At 42.8% G+C, this 16,077-nt stretch overlaps 1 protein-coding gene across 1 annotated transcript; it reads right to left on the bottom strand.

The window, feature by feature from the left end:
- Positions 1–774: 774 nt before the first annotated feature.
- Positions 775–7,035, bottom strand: sall4 (spalt-like transcription factor 4). Its single transcript, XM_069526638.1, has 4 exons — positions 6,833–7,035; positions 2,168–4,624; positions 1,777–2,081; positions 775–1,444 (listed from the first exon to the last, which is right to left on the bottom strand). Exons 1-4 carry the CDS (start codon positions 6,897–6,899, stop codon positions 1,010–1,012), a joined length of 3,264 nt encoding a protein of 1,087 aa, XP_069382739.1. The 5' UTR covers positions 6,900–7,035; the 3' UTR covers positions 775–1,009.
- Between the last annotated feature and the right edge of the window lie 9,042 nt (positions 7,036–16,077).

Genomic DNA, 16,077 nt, shown 5'->3' with positions numbered 1-16,077 from the left:
GCTGACAAAATTGTTGATTTGCCCTTTCCCCGTTTAGCCATCACAATAAAGCAGTGAAACTGAACTGCAACTATAAAAACAGTAACTGTAACTAAAACCTGAATAAAGTGCAGGCATGAGAACATTGCGCATAAGAACAGCCAACTGAATTTGACTCTGCAGACACAAGTGGAATATGTAGGTTGAAAAATTGACTTTCGCAAACTGAAAATTTGAAATACATGCCATGCTACACTGTACTACATGAATTTATCAGTCCAAACAGGGCCTTCATAACGTAACCGGATCAGTGAAAGACAACAGCAACAAATACAGTTCAAATCAGGCACTTGGCAAAAAGTCATTAACAACTGTAACTTGGCACCAATGCAGCGAAGATCAACACCTATGATGTAATCTGCATCGTCCAAAACTGATGACTCAACTGTTGTGACTTGCTTTAACAGACAAGACACTGTGATAAGTTCAGTCTAAACCAAAGCCCCTTCAAAATGAGACATGACAACATTTACCACTACAACAATGCACAATGTCATAAAACCTATGGCACACAATAGGAGGGAAAGTAGTCATTAGACACATACGGTTAACTACGACATTTCTGAACACTGAGACTCGTGTCTCGCCCTGAAACTTTTCCTATTAAAGTCAAAATCCTTCAGTATCTAGGAGACAGTCTTGAGTTAAAGCAGTTTCAAGTAAGTTATACATTCAAACTTCTGGATAGACAGCAAACAAAACAAAAAAAAAAAAAAATCACAAGGAAAAAAAAAATACCCGCATATATATTTATGTAAAATAAAATACAACTACAGTAGTTATATCAAGTTCAACTAAGAATAACACTTGAATCGTTCAGATCAGAAGGAGAGAGCTGCAGTGAACTTACTGGAAAAATTCAACCAATCTAAGCAGAATTCTAAAGGTTTTCCCAGAATATTGATTGTACCTCATTCACGAAAGGAGACATTCAAAAAGTGAGTTCAGGTAATAAACCGGCAGAACAAGCCTAATTGACTGCAATTTTACCCTCCTCCATAAAATGAGGGAACTGGGATTTTGGCACACTGTCAGAGCTGTTCTTCTCAATTTCAGCCACCGAGGCAGGCAAGCCAGAGTGGGACCCATCCATCTTCATGAGGCCTCCGGTGGATCCGATGAGAGGGCCACCAGCAGGGCTCCCGGGGAGCGGGATGCCACCGCCCTGGATGACAGAAATTTCATTGTTCTTCATGGTCAGGCCACCACTGAAGGCAGCAGCGTACTGGTTCCACAGAGACGGATCAAAGCTCATGGGCGGAGCACCCAGTTCTTTAGGAGCCTGCATCATTTCTGGCAACATCTGGGCCTCTGCACTCATCGCCATGAGGGTCAAGGGATTGTCCAGAGATAGACGCTGACCACGGCGTGAGGAGTTGGTCCACATGTGAGTGCCGATATGCACCTGGAAAACAAAAAAAAAGCAGGTAAATTACAATCACATCCAGACCCTGGCTACATCATTGGAAAGCACAATTAATACACATGCTGATAAAAAAACTTTTTCTACAGAACAATGCAGAAAAGATGAGCATTTATGTTTATATAGAAACTATTCTAACTAGTCTATTCATAGTGATTTAGAATTCCATTCAATTCCATTTCATTAGAGTTTGAGTGTATAAGATTTAGATTCCCCAATATTGGTATTGGTCCCTAAAAATCTGTATCAGACAGATTATATTGCAAAGTACATAGTTTGAATGAAAATGCCTCAGTCAACACTTAGTGACTAACCTTAAGATTCCCCTTGGTGGTGAAAGCCCTGCCACAGACGTTGCAGGCAAAGGGCTTCTCCCCTGTATGAGTGCGCTCATGGATCTGCAAGGCACTGGCCGACGAGAAGTTCTTGCCACAGGCGTTACACACGTGCTGCTTGGTTGATCGTCGAGCTGCGGAGGAGATGGAAGAGGCCATGGCTGTTCCCTGAGGCATGTGAGAGCTGAACAGACCATGAGGGCCCAAATGATTCTCTGAGGGGATCTTCATCTCCAAACTGGCCAGACTTGATGGAATCCTCATGAAAGACATGTTACTTGGAACTGTTGACACAAGAAGAGGAAAATTAGATCTTAATATTTAATGTGACAGCGTTTAAAATACTTTATCTCAAGTCAATAAAACTCACCATAGTCTCCGTTAGTGAAAGGCATGCCAGGTTCTTCTTTAATGGCTTTGGGGGTAAAGTTGCTGGATGCTGTGAGGTCAAGGGCTCCACTTGACTCTGTGCCCTCTTGAGTGCCACCATCAGACTCTGGTCTTGATCCACTATAGGTGAAGTCATCAAGAGCCGACTCAGGTGACTTGCTACTGCTCGTGTTGTTTAGTGGAGAGGATGAATGAAAAGACGTCGCAGAGTCAGAAATAGCAGGACTACGGCCGTTCTGATATTCCTGCTCTCTAGGAGCCGATGGGGATTCTTTGGATGTTCCCTCGCTCTCTGAAGCAGTGCTACTCTGTCGTTTCAGTGCAAGAGCAGAGGTGAGGTTCTTCAGAACATCTAGACTGGAAAACACCACAGGGGCGGCAGGCTTCTGTGATTGTTCCTCAGGGGCAGATGGGAGGGAATCTAAGGTGTCGTTTGGCTTCTGGGAGTTCAGCTCTGGCTCACGATCCTCCATGCTTGCGTCAAACCCATTGGTGTCCATGGGCTTCTCCTCTGGTAGATTTTGCTCTATTGCTTCTGCCGCGTCAAACTGGTTTTCAGGGATTGGGGTGTTGGGGATCTGCCCACCCATGTGCATGCGGATGTGCTGCTGCAGAACCACAGCGTTTGTGAACTTCTTCTGGCAGATGGGACAGGAGTGCTGCATCTTAAGAGGAGTGTTGGCCCTGTGCACTCCATAATGAGCCTTGAGGTTTCCCTTGGTGGAGAAAGCACGGCCGCAGATTTTGCACTTGTAAGGCCTCTCTCCGGTGTGTGTGCGGTAGTGCATCTTGAGTGAGCTCTGGCAGCTGAGCACCCTGTGGCATATTACACACTCATTGGGATCATTGGTCCTCTTCTCCAGGCCATCAACCATTTGCTGAAGTTTAGCTGTTCCAGAGCCGTGTTCTCCTGGGAGAGAGTTACCATTCATATGATGCAGCGGTCCAAACAGTTCTTTAGTATCCTTCTGATTATGACCCAGTCCTGTCTCTTGACCAAACCCATTAGAGGAAACAGAAGGAGAGCCATCGCCTGTTGATGGTGAGGGTCTCTGTGAAAATGGGTCCCCTCCAAAGCTGTCAAATGTCGACTTGAATGCAGGAATGGGCGATGGCTGGAATCCAGCAGCAGGATGGGCGAGGATAGGTTTGATTTCAGTCATGTTTGACTCATCCATGGGTATAGACATGCCAAATGGAATTCCACTGCTGGTGGAAATATTGTCAAGGTGCTCTGGCACAGGATGAGGGTTCATGGTAATGTTTGGGTACTTGTCTTTATGTCGCTGGAAATGCACTTTGAGGTTTCCTTTGGTTGTAAAGCGGTTTCCACAGATGTTACACTTAAAGGGCCTCTCGCCAGTGTGAGAACGCAAGTGGATCTGGAGAGCACTGTCATTGCCAAAGGTCTTTCCGCAGTACTTACACTTGTGCTTGTATAACGAGTCTCCATTCTTCGATTCTGGCGGGAGGCTCAGCATCTTTGTCTTCACTTTTTTGGAGGAATCCACTCCTGCTTGAATACCATTGAAGGAGCTTGGGAAACCCATGACACTCGGTGACTGGGGCAGCAGCGCTGGTAAACGGCTGGCCAGATCTGGAATGCCCTTCAAAATGTCTGTTTTAGAAGAACCCACTCCTGCAGGCAGAGAGGCAGAGACACCTGTGGGCAGAGGTAGTTTACCTTGCTTCATGGTCTCCACAGAAAGGCTCTGACTGCCGGTCCTTTTTCCTATCAGGGCTGCTGCAGCGGAAAGCTGTTGGGAGAGATGTGCACCGAGGGCTTTCAGGGGGTCCATTGCTGCCCCGACGGATGACTGGAGACAATGCGGAGTCATCATGGCAACTTGGATTCGAATCTGTTCTGTGAGCTGGATCTGCTGTAGCTGCTGTTGCTGGAGGCACACCAACTGTTCCAATATCATCGGGATGGTCTGTACGGCCTCCTGCGACGAGGTCAGCGATAAGCTGCTCGAAGAATGTTGTGAGACAGCAACTTTAGTGTCTGGCATGGTTTCAAGAGTGACATTTGAATCTTGCATTTGGGGCGAGGGGTTGAAAGTCATTGCAGGGCTACCAGACATGTCTGCGTGATCCTGTTGTCCTGAGTCATCTGCATTCATGCTCGACTCCTCCTCCGTTCTCTCCAGATGGTCTGCATTAACATTTGATAGGGAATGACTACTGGACTGGCTATCATCGTGGTCGCTGGTAAGACCCTCGGGAGAGCCTGGAGAATATTCCTCAGGCACTTCGTTTCCATCTCCGTCTTTCATGATGACCACTTGCTGACTTTTAGTGCAATTTCTCTCATGCTCAAGAAACTCTGCTTCGTCAAAGAACTCGGCACAACACTTGCTGCAGACTCTGGTCTCGTCCATTTTGAACCTCTTCATCTCATTTCCAGCCTCCTCAGCTCGATCACCCCGAGGAATCCCTGAAACAAGATGAAAACAGGATTTTTAATGAATACTCTTTACTGCAGTTATGATGAAAGACCAATACAAAGAGGAATTTAAAAATATATAAAAGAACTAAGCTATTCACAGACTCATACATTTTGCTTTAACACATCAAGGAGTATATGAATGTGATTTTAAAAGGCTTATGTTTAACATTTGTCTAATTGTGAGTCAATACTTTGTGTGTATTGAGTACATTATGTTTTAAAATCTTTTTGGGTCACTGCATTGGGCTGTAAAGGGATTTGAATTCGCCTGTTGGCTGCAGGGCCAGCAGAGGGCAATCATCTACCTTTGACACCACCCAGAGCACTGTCCAGGAAGACAAAGAGCCAAAGGGCATTAAATTACTGTGTTTCTGAAATCAGCCCCCCAACCACTTGCTAAAATATCAGATCTGTTTCAGGCACCACATGTGGGGCCAAACTTATGACCAGTCATTCAAAACCATCGACCAGTAAAATCTTTGCTCATCAACACGCAATGGATATCCATCAAGTTTTACACAGAATTTTATGTCCCAGATGTAAGTCGAAGACAAACTGCAAAGACCAAAGTTTACAATGCAAACATGAGCCAAAAGAAAAGGGGGGGGTAATCTGATGTTGATTACCTTAAAGTATTTTCACAGCCTGTGAAAGCCTGATAAGTGAGCTTTTTAATTTGTCTGCTAACCAAGAGGCCATTTCACAACTGGGTGTATTGTTAAATGCTAATGCCCAAGAGAAAGGGGGTAGACCACCTGTTTGCATTTGCCCATGGAAACTGTTGGACTTGTTAATTGCTCACCAGGAGGTATCACACACACACACACACAGAAAAAAAAAAAAAGTTTCCAACTGCATCACATTTTCATCCATGAAGAGACATCACGGATCAGACATCTACTCATTTACGCACAGTGCGAGGCGGTGGCTCTTATCTTTTAGGAGCAAACTTCGACGTGGGGAGTTCAAACAGGAGACGACAGGACACTTTGCTTTCAATAAAAATAAAAACGTAAACCGGATGAAATGAGGAGGCACCGCAGGAGCTTGACCTGTGTCCGTTCACCTCCGGTGGGGCACATGACACGAGGTCACATCAAACATTCAGGGCCACGACACCGAATCATATTTAACTACACGAGGATCCTCGAGTCAAGTCTCCTCATTCAAACACCGGTGATATCCCCCCCCCCCCCCCCACACACACACCCCACCCCCAGCCATTTTCAAAAAGGTGGGCTCGTTCTACAACAACCCTGGAACTTGCATATGGCAACACCGAAACGCACCCCCACCCAGTCTCCACAAAAAAAAAAAAAGAAAAAGGCCAGGGCTCCATCCCCCACCTCCCCACATATGTACGAAAGGAAACAGTCATGCATTAAACTGGGGGATTTATTGCCTTCAGGTCAGCTCACTCCAGAGTCACATTTCAGACACTTCTGGGGAACCTTTGTTCAAGAACTCTCAAACACAAATGACCAAATATCAAAAATATGGAAAACAAACATTTTTTTAAAATGCGAGAATATTCTGAGCAAAAAAAAAACCAAAAACATGAATGAGAATCAGAAATCCTGATAATACATGATCCAACTGAGCAGCAAAGTTTACCCAGTGACATTTCCCACCTATTAAAAGTGATGTTTCGTGATAAATGAGGCCACTTAATCATACGTGGATGGAATTAACACAAACAGGACAGTTAACGGAGTCAATCTTCAGCAGGAAGCTTCATGAACCTGTTTCCAAAGCGTGTGGAGGAAGAATAAATGAAATCACGCGTCAATTAAAGTGAAATGTTAAAAAAAAAAAAGAAAAAAAAGAGAGATTCAGCGTCTTCGACCTCAGCCACGAAGGAAACGGTACAAACGAGTGGATGTGGATTAAAACCCGGTCACTTGAAATTAAAACTAACGCAGTAAAGTTACAAATCTCCGGTAAAACCTCACTGTGCTGCGGTTTTTAAAAAAAAAAAAGTGGCACCTGTGTCGTATTTACAACATATTTAACGAACGCGTCGCAGCCTCGTCTCTTAAAGTTGAACTCAACAGGTCAAAGAGCGACGGCAGCGATGTCACAAACTTCGCCGGATTAAAAACCAGTTTGCTTTGGAAACACAAGCAATGGCGCAGGACGCACGTTCGCTCGCTCGCTTTTGCGCGTGCGACCCGGTGTCCTGTGCGTAAAACTCACCATTTTCAAGCGAACCGGGCTCGTCGGAGTTGATGTGCTGCGGCTTGGCTTGCTTGCGCCTCGACATGGTGCAACAACCATCAGGGGCGAGGAGTCACAAACAAATTTCACCCTCTGCCCTTCTTCAGCGAATTCTTGTGCGTGGAAAAATTGGCCCCCCTCCAGTGGAAATGCGCATGTCGACGTAATTATTATTATCAATAATGCATTGCGATTTATCACGGTGGCCCGACAGCTGATTGGCTCCGGACCAAGTGCTCGCACATTATTCAAATGCTCTGCCCATTGATGAGCGCGGCGCGGGGCGGGAGGAGCCCTGCGAGTGGCCGGGCTGCGGGATGGAGGCTGGGTCAACAACACCACCACTCATCGCTCCTCTCCTGGTGCATGAGGAGGGAGAACACTAAACAAACAAACAAAAAGAAAAAGAATGGATGCATCTTCTTTAGAGAGCTAACTCTCACCCAAACGTCTTTGTCTCCAACTCTTAAACTCCGAATTATTTTTTTTGACCTCAAAGCCTAATAATTAAAAGTCCTGATTGGTTTAACTTCATCAACACATGGTTTGATGAAACCTTTATCTTTATCCTCCTGCAGCATCACTCACCTGTACTCCACATGTTCCTTTATAAGTTTCTTTCCATGTGTAAATGTACAGTTGGTTATTTCTTCATCAGGATCTCCATTAGCTCCAGCCTCAGTATTATTCCTCCTGGGTTCACACACACTTCGTGAACACAACAAACAAAAGCAGCTCATCTCATTCAGTCCTTCAACAGAAATCAGACCAAACACGAGATTTTAGATTTTTTATAATTCTTTAAAAACTCACAACACACTTTTTATTGTTCCTTCTCACACAGTTTGGTAGTAATTCTTAACACATCTTATAATAAGCTCTCAGTTTTTTGTTTTAGATAGATAGATAGATAGATAGTTATACGGACAGATAGACAGAAAGATAGATAGATGGATAGATAGATAGATAGACAGATAGATAGATAGATAGTTATATGGACAGATAGATAGATAGATAGATAGATAGATAGATAGTTATATGAACTGATAGATAGACAGATAGATAGATAGATAGTTATATGAACTGATAGATAGATAGATAGATAGATAGATAGATGGATAGATAAATAGATAGATAGTTATATGAACTGATAGATAGATAGTTATACGGACAGAAAGATAGATAGATAGATAGATAGATAAATAGATAGATAGATTGTTATATGGACAGATAGATGATAGATAGATAGATAGATAGATAGATAGATAGATAGATAGATAGATAGATAGATAGATAGATAGATAGACAGAAAGATAGATAGATGGATGGATAGATAAATAAATAGATAGATAGATAGATAGATAGATAGATATCCTGTGTAATATATTGTACTTTATGTGGAAGTAACACATTGGCAGTTGTTATATCATACAATACTAAACTAGAGTGAATAAACCACACAAACCATTTCACACATATCTTAGACGACAGGTTGATACCTGTTGTGTCTTCTTTTCGTTGTGTGTCTTTCTTCCAATGTAAATGCTTTTATGATAATATGTTTTTACTTTGAAGAGTGGGCTCATCCCGCCTTCTTCCAAATACAGTCAACAGTTGATAAAGTTCTGTGCACACAATGCATAGTGGAGGTGTGCACACAAACACACATGAACTCTGTTTGCACAAGTTTAAACACATATGATGCATGTTGACAGAAGACATTACAGACAAACAGTATGTATATTCCCCGGGATTACAAACTGTTTTTTTCTGTCTGTTCATTGGTGTGGGACAGTTTTGTGCAGTTCCCCACGTGTACATTTACAACAGCGCCCCGTTGAATATGTCTCTGATCAGAAAAACAATCCCACATATGAGCTCTTGCAGTAAATATATACATAGAAGAAATAAGAAAGTGCTCTGATACCCTAAATGATTCATTTTGTAAAACATAGTCCTCAACAGCAGAACATGTAGATCAGTGCATTATTCCTTGAAAAAATGAATGTGGCTCTGATGTTAAAGGAATTCTGTGATCCCAACAAAATCTCGGGGAAATCTGTCCCATGGGTTTTTTTGCGTAATCCTGCGAAAAAACAAACAGTGACGGGTCAAAAACACCTGTGGAAAAGTTTTCTGCAGCTGTTCTGTTAAAAACCAGGCCTCGGAATTTAGAGTTCTCTCCTCCACACGATTCCAAGAGAAATTCAGTGTTGCAGTGGTGCATTATTTATTAAAACAGGATGAATCTTGTCCAGAGACTCTGGTTCGTACTGTCACGTCAGAAAATATGACCAATGTCACCTCAGTGATAAAACGGTGCGGTGCCGGAGCGACTCTTCAGCTCGATGGGAAACAAAGGTGTTTGTGCCGAAATGAGGAAGATGCTGGAACGATGTTGTTGGTTCTGCTTCTCATCAACATTCACCTTGCGGACACGGTTTGTGAACCAAACACATTCCAGGAAGTTCACCACACATGACTGAAGAGAATTTACACCAGTGGAATAAAAGCTTTATTTCAGAGCAGCAGACAGCGATCACCTCCTGTTTGTGCCGAACAGACTCCATCATCCAAAAACACTGAACACAACAGTGACCGGGCGGAAATCAATAAGTGCACTTTTAAAAATCTGTGAGCGTGAAGATCCTCACGTGTTAAATGGAAAGTCTGTGTCACTCTGGTGCAGCTCCAGGTATTTATGTCCCCAGCCTGAAAACACACATTTTTTTAAATTGTACTTTTCATTTTCAGGATTCGTATCTTGGAACGGGACCATATCACACGGAGGAGTCAGCTGAGAGTCTGTTTTAGATTCGTTAATTATATAGAAAGAAAAAAAAATCACATACCTGTTTGTAGAGCAGAGTATCAAGTATCCAAGTGTCAGCAGACGCAGTAAATTCATTCATCTTTTATTAATTCATCCATTCAAGCAAATTCATTTCTAAAGCACAATTCACATTTCAGATATAATAGAGACAAAGTGTGAAGATGAATCCAAATGTTTAAAAGAACTGAATGAATGTGGTGATTGTGCCAGTATTGTTGTGGGCACTGTTGTTTGGTTTCTCTATGATATTTTAATTTCTCGAACCTCAATAAGTAAAAAACGCCCGCAGACAATGTTTGTTGTGAGTTGGTGCAATTTAAATAAAACTGAATTAAATAAATGAGAAGGTTTGATTATCATTTAACAGCTGAAATCACATGTTTAGTAAGTTTCAGACCTTTTAAAATGGGACTTTTTGTCATTTCACACTGAAAATATTTTTGGTCTCAGTCAGAGAAAGTGACCGGCTTCTGAAATACCGACTAACGGTTTCTCTAATTTTGATCATTTAGAATAAAAACACTGGCGACATTATGTGAAGAGTTCAAACATAAACAGAAAAACGAAAACAGTTACTTGCACCTATCATTCAAAAGATTGATTAAAACAAACAACCTTACAAGATAACGGCCTCGTTACAGATGGCTCTCAGTTTAAAATACCTCTGTGTGTTATATAATCCAGCAGCTGATAAGTGCGAGACAAAGACGAGCCAATATATTCAGATAAACAAATGTCCTTTAAAGGCCTCGGCTGAAGGTGGAAAAAAAAAAGAGGGGAGTTCTGTCTAGACGCTTTATTGCCCCAATAACAAACTATGCTTGAATACTCTGCTTCTTCCACGTTCAATCTGAGCAACTCAAACTGTGTGCGGTCGTAAAAGTGCAGCGTGTGGGAACCAGTGGGACGTCGGCCGTGCCACCTATCTGTCTTCGGGAAAAATAGAACGAGAACGCTGACACAGTAAAGATGAAATAACACGACGGCGATGAAAACGAACGGATGGGAGTCAATCTGGCTGCTCTGTACTTCGTTTGTTAAAAGCCACACAACACACAAAACCCACGGGGTCCTTGGCTTTTCTCTCCCTTTTGTCAAAGTCACCCATTCTGATCGTTCTGCGCTGGTCAATCTCAGTTATGTCATTTCTTCTTCTTCTTTCGAGAAGTGGCATGTTGCAGCGAGCGCACAGAGCAAACACAAAGCCGCGTCCTTGACCGGGCGACAATAGTCAACCTACACGGGTCGCACACGAAAGGCCTCACAACAGGCCGATACGGCGGCTTGGAAAACGACCTTCAAGACGTATTCTCTATATTTTTCTGTATCCTGAACAGATTCCTTCTGAAGTTTACACAAGAGAATGAGAGACGTTAAGTTTCACAGATGTGTCATTTGCCGCACTTTACTTTGACGACCTTGCGGTGGACAAACAATAACAGCCCGACACTTGCGGAGGAATTGTGGATTGAACATGTGTTTTTTAGGACTCAGTAAAAGATGAAAGGCTCCAGAGCAACTTGGGAACAGGAGCAATTTCACATCAGTGTGACAACGAGCGTCGTGTTTTTTTATTTTTATTAAAAGTGTTTGATTTCCTCATCGGAGAAAAGAATAAGAAGACGTTTTCTTTGCTCTGAAACTGAGCTGAAAACAAGATTTTGAGACATTACAAGATGCTTAAAATACAAAATATTATCGATTTAAAGTTTATTTGCGTTGATGAACCAGATCAGAGACAAACCACCAGTCTGTTATTGAAGTCAGAATATTGTTACGTCTTTTTGAAAATACAGATTTCACACACACTGGATATTGTCCCTGGATTGAAGTTAGGTCCATTGGTGAACTTAAGATATTTTGCATTCTCCAGTTTTTAAAGAGGATCAAGGAGCAAATCAGAGAAAATGTATTATTGGATTGGATTTGAGTGTTTTCAGATCTTCGTGACATTTTGTCGTGTCATTTGTGCACGATTCTGTATTTCCACTTAGTTTTCAGACTATTTTCTCAGTTGTTGCCTAAAAACACGATATTGCGACATTACAACCTTGAAATGGGAAATTTTGTCGATTCAAGTGTGAAGTGGAAACTTTAAACCTACACAAAAACTATAAAATGTACTAATCACTGTCAAGACGTTTGACCTTTTTAACATAACTTATTTGCATGGTGTATTTTTTTTTTCTCTAATTCAACTATTTCTGGATATAAAACCCTGAAACCAGAACTCGTGTCACATTCATGAGATCCTGAGACATTCAAATCACACACACGACATCATTTATCATCATTTATCACAATGAACACAACAGTTTTCTATGTAAACTCCTGAAAACGCAGCCAGACGTCTCATCTCTCACCATTTCATAGCCGCAAATACTCTTCCTCTCAACGCTCCACCAGTCTCTTGCTCGTGCTCATCAATGTATTTGCTGGATCCTGTTTGATTATTTGATCCTGTGTTGGTTTTCTTCAGGTGCCCCCCCCCCCCCCCCCCCCCCCCCCCGTCCCCCCCGTCCCCCCCGTCCCCTGCAGTCATAAATAAGGTCATTGAGCTCACACAAAGGACAAAGGGAAAAGTTCTTCACTTGATTCCCATGGAAAGTGTAAGTAATGCTGAGATGAAAACAGTCCCAGTGACCTTCGCTTGATTCTCTGACGACCTGTATTTTCCCTCCATTTACATTAGTCATATCACAACATGCGCTTCACTTGTGGAAGATCGATGCGTCTTGTTTTTCTGTGATCGCGTCGTGAAGACTATTCAGTAGTTCTCCCTGGAACACTTTGTTTACAGCGATTATCTAAACATGGCATTATCCAGCAAATACAAGTATGGAGGCTCTCGGCAATTACTGTAGCGTCAGACTGTTTTCATTATTGATCAGCAAACACCCTTTCAAATGTCCTTCTTTTCATGAACACATGTATTTAGTCCTTTGTTCGGTTACATCAGCCTAGAATAGAGACTGAGGGCATCGAGGTGAAAGGTATTGGATGTTTGTCTGCTGCACCAATATTGTTTTTCACACGTTGATGGTTGCTGTTTCTGAAAAAGGATTATTGCAAAGTAAACCTGCAGGTTAACTGGGAGCATGGTTACACAGCAGGTACGACTTTGTGCAATGAATTCAAATTTCTAAAGTATTTGTTCGCCTCATCATTTGAGTGTGATTCCATGACGTCACAACGTCCCAAAGTTTACTGATAATCATCCGATTAATGAATGATGTGAAGGTTTGTCACCTTATTGTCAATTAAACACAATTTTCAGTGCATGAATTCTGTGTGAGAAGATGAAATATTGAGCATTTAAAAAAAAAGAAACTGCAAACCAGTAAAACCACATTAAACTCAACATATCACTCACAACAGATCATTGTATAATGTCTTAAATAGCTTTAAAACGCGACAGCCTCAGAGACACAAAATCAAATCGACCAGAATCGTTTGCATGTTAATAGTTTGGCTGGAAACGGTCGTAGCACCAGGGTGAAACAGGAAGTATGAATGGCTGTCTTTAAACTAGATCTGTGAGCCGAGAGATAACAAGATGACTGCTTATTTGTCTCACACCGTTGAATGAAGAGGGCTGAGGGGGGGGGGGGCTGAAGGAAATTAGGTGCCGGAGCATTCCACAAACAACTTCTGCTCCGGTCATGGATTATTGTTTTTGGGGTTCATTTAGTTTTGGGGCAGAACGTCTCTTAAAGATTATTGTGACTTGTAACATTTCCACACAGATGTTGACGAGACAGCGAGAAAGCCAAAGCAGGTTTTTGGTTAATAGAGGCGGTAACAGTCTGATATCCTCCTGAACCCTGAGTGTGTGTGTGTGTCTGTGGTGCAGCGGGTGAGGGGAGAGATCAGTGGCCCACACATGGCTGTAATTTAATGGAGAATTGCCCAGTGGTTCCTGTGCAGAGGTAAACACAGCAATAGTCAGGCTTTTGTTGTTGCGTGACTACGACAACTGCCTCCATCAATAAACAATAGAGTGTTGGGAATCAAGAGAACCCCACTGGGTCCACTTCTCACCCTGATCAGCCGCTGTGACGAGTCTGTGAAGACGCTTATCTCAGAGGAAAACACACTTTAAGAAATGTTTTAAAAAAAAAAAAAATCTATGTATTAATCAGATTTTGCAGTTTTGGGGATGAAGACGTCAAACTTGAGGAATTTGAGACACAATAAACAAAGAGATAGGCCGAGCTCAGTAGTCACCATCAAGCTGTGAGTCAACAGGGGGGGCCGATCCTTCAAATCTGAGATCCAATCTGGGCCGGGGTCATAAACATTTACAGGGTGGGAAGTCCTGAGCGGAGGGGCTGCAGGACATCAGTCCTCCCTCACTTCTAATTAGCTTATGAGAACGAAACACTTACACAAAAGCAACGCGGCCGACTCCTGCCTTGACATGTCTTCATCTCAGATGAGGGCGCTGGGATCCTGCAGATTAGATGTCTGGAGAGAATAAAGAACCTGAAACTCAACTTTATTGATGTATTTTTTAAACTACCACGATGAGTTGAAATTACACAACATCCATTTGGTTTCGTCTTTCCTTGTTTTTTTAATACAAACACATTCAGATTCTGTTTTTTTTTAGAAAAGATGAACACGAACGTGTCGACTTAATGAATCCATGAGTTCGACTGTTGTTTTTAAAGAATATGTGATGTTGGTTTATAGGGAGGCACGACACATGTTGGGCTCGTTCACACTGATGGATGAAGGTTTGTGGAGCCAGATGGAAAAGTGACTGGAGCAAAAAGTTTGACGCGGATGACACATTGATGAATGTAGCACACACACGCAAACACACACACACACACACACACAAGGATTTTCATTGCTCATATTCAGAACAAAAGCATGATATAAATTTTATTCAGAAAATGTAGTTTACATGATTCAGACTTTATCAATCGGATCAGTGAAACAATATTTAAAATGCTCGGTGAAGCACGAAGCTTTACTCCTCTCAGAAGTTCCCATCGGGCGCTGAAGGAGCTCAAACCTGAACACAAATGAAAAAATAAAGCACTTGACAGCGACTGTGGTCGTTGTTGTGGGGCTCAAACACTGAGAGACACCTGGTGGGGGTTTCAGCCTCTTCCATGTAGGTTTACAGCAGCCATTGACAGAGACAGCTGCGGACCTCAGAAGTATTGACGGCCCTCTGTGACGGCTGAAAGAAACTCATAATCCCCGCAGCCTCTGCCTGCACTGTATTCACACTCGCTTAAAATCGTCTCCCACTTCCTGGAAGGAGAACGTTTTGTAACTTTCAACCCTTGAAAACAATTTCTTGTTGATTTCACGAGGTTTGGTGGGAAAAAAACAAGTTTTTCCACATTTCCATATCAATAAAAAGACGTGGTTTGTGTTCCGGCTCCTTCGTGTTGGTTGAAAGAATCAGAGCCGCTGCTGTCATGCGTGTTGTGCAGGGGACATGGATAAGAGTGTATATTGGTTGTTATAGCAACCACAGAAATGGCTTCTCCGCTTAACAATGGTCAGATGGGCCTTGGGGAGGCCCAGTGGCCGCCACCACCACCCCCTCCCTCCACACCCACATCTGCTGCCCCCACACTCAGACTTATAGGATGTTCTGCCGATTATTTTCTGTCCTGCTTCCCCCTTTCAAAACTGACAGGCTGAGAGAATGAGAATGAAATTAGGAATTCTGCCAACATCTGTCCAGGAACTGTGGTGCGGTGAGCGCCGGTAGCGCGGCGTTGATAGGAAGTAGCAGAGAGAGAGAGGGCCTGTTGAAGTTATTCAGCTCAGCGGGGGTGAAAAGTGTGTGACAAACGTTCTTATGTGCGGTGCAGGGTTTGAAAAGGCAAACAAATCCAGAGGAAGTGCCAGAAACGTCCAGCTGGACGGGCCGGCAAATAATAATCGGGCAGAGCAGCCAGGAAGTGAGGAGGAGCTCCAGGCTTCTGTGATAGCACATTTAGTTTTAGTGGAAATAAAATAACGGGGGGAACAGATGCAACAGGTGGATAAACGGGGGGCAGATAACACAGAGCAGGCAAAGACAGTTCACTTCAATACTGAATGACAACAGAGAGCTGTGTCTGTTTGTTTTAATTATTATTTCTTTTCATTTTCTACCCAAGATAATTCCACTTGAAGACGCCCTCTGGTGAAAACACTGAGCAGAACTAAAGTGAGAGTGTGTGTGTGTGAGAGAGAGAAAGAGGGTGTTTTACTTTATGGGGGGGCGCAACTGTAAATCGCAAGTTAGACAAAAAGGAGAAAACCCGACAGTGTCTTTGTCCTTAGTCACGGTTGAATTGGATTGAAGCCACCTGCCAGTCTCCTGCAAAAAGAGGAGAAACACATTCACCCAAGTAATAAAACACGTTTCCCAACTCGA

Source organism: Paralichthys olivaceus, chromosome 6 (assembly GCF_024713975.1).
Source record: "Paralichthys olivaceus isolate ysfri-2021 chromosome 6, ASM2471397v2, whole genome shotgun sequence".
NCBI classification, from domain to species: Eukaryota; Metazoa; Chordata; class Actinopteri; order Pleuronectiformes; family Paralichthyidae; genus Paralichthys; species Paralichthys olivaceus.
The sequence above is the reverse complement of the archived record's forward strand: the minus strand, read 5'-3'. Positions and strand labels throughout refer to the sequence as shown.

Bases quoted from the DNA above. Each gene is read 5' to 3' on its own strand.
- sall4 (XM_069526638.1), bottom strand. From the start codon at position 6,899: ATGTCGAGGCGCAAGCAAGCCAAGCCGCAGCACATCAACTCCGACGAG. The intron at 4,625-6,832 runs GTGAGTTTTACG...ATCTTGTTTCAG, and splicing joins GCCCGGTTCGCTTGAAAATG to GGATTCCTCGGGGTGATCGA. The intron at 2,082-2,167 runs GTGAGTTTTATT...TTGTGTCAACAG, and splicing joins TTTCACTAACGGAGACTATG to TTCCAAGTAACATGTCTTTC.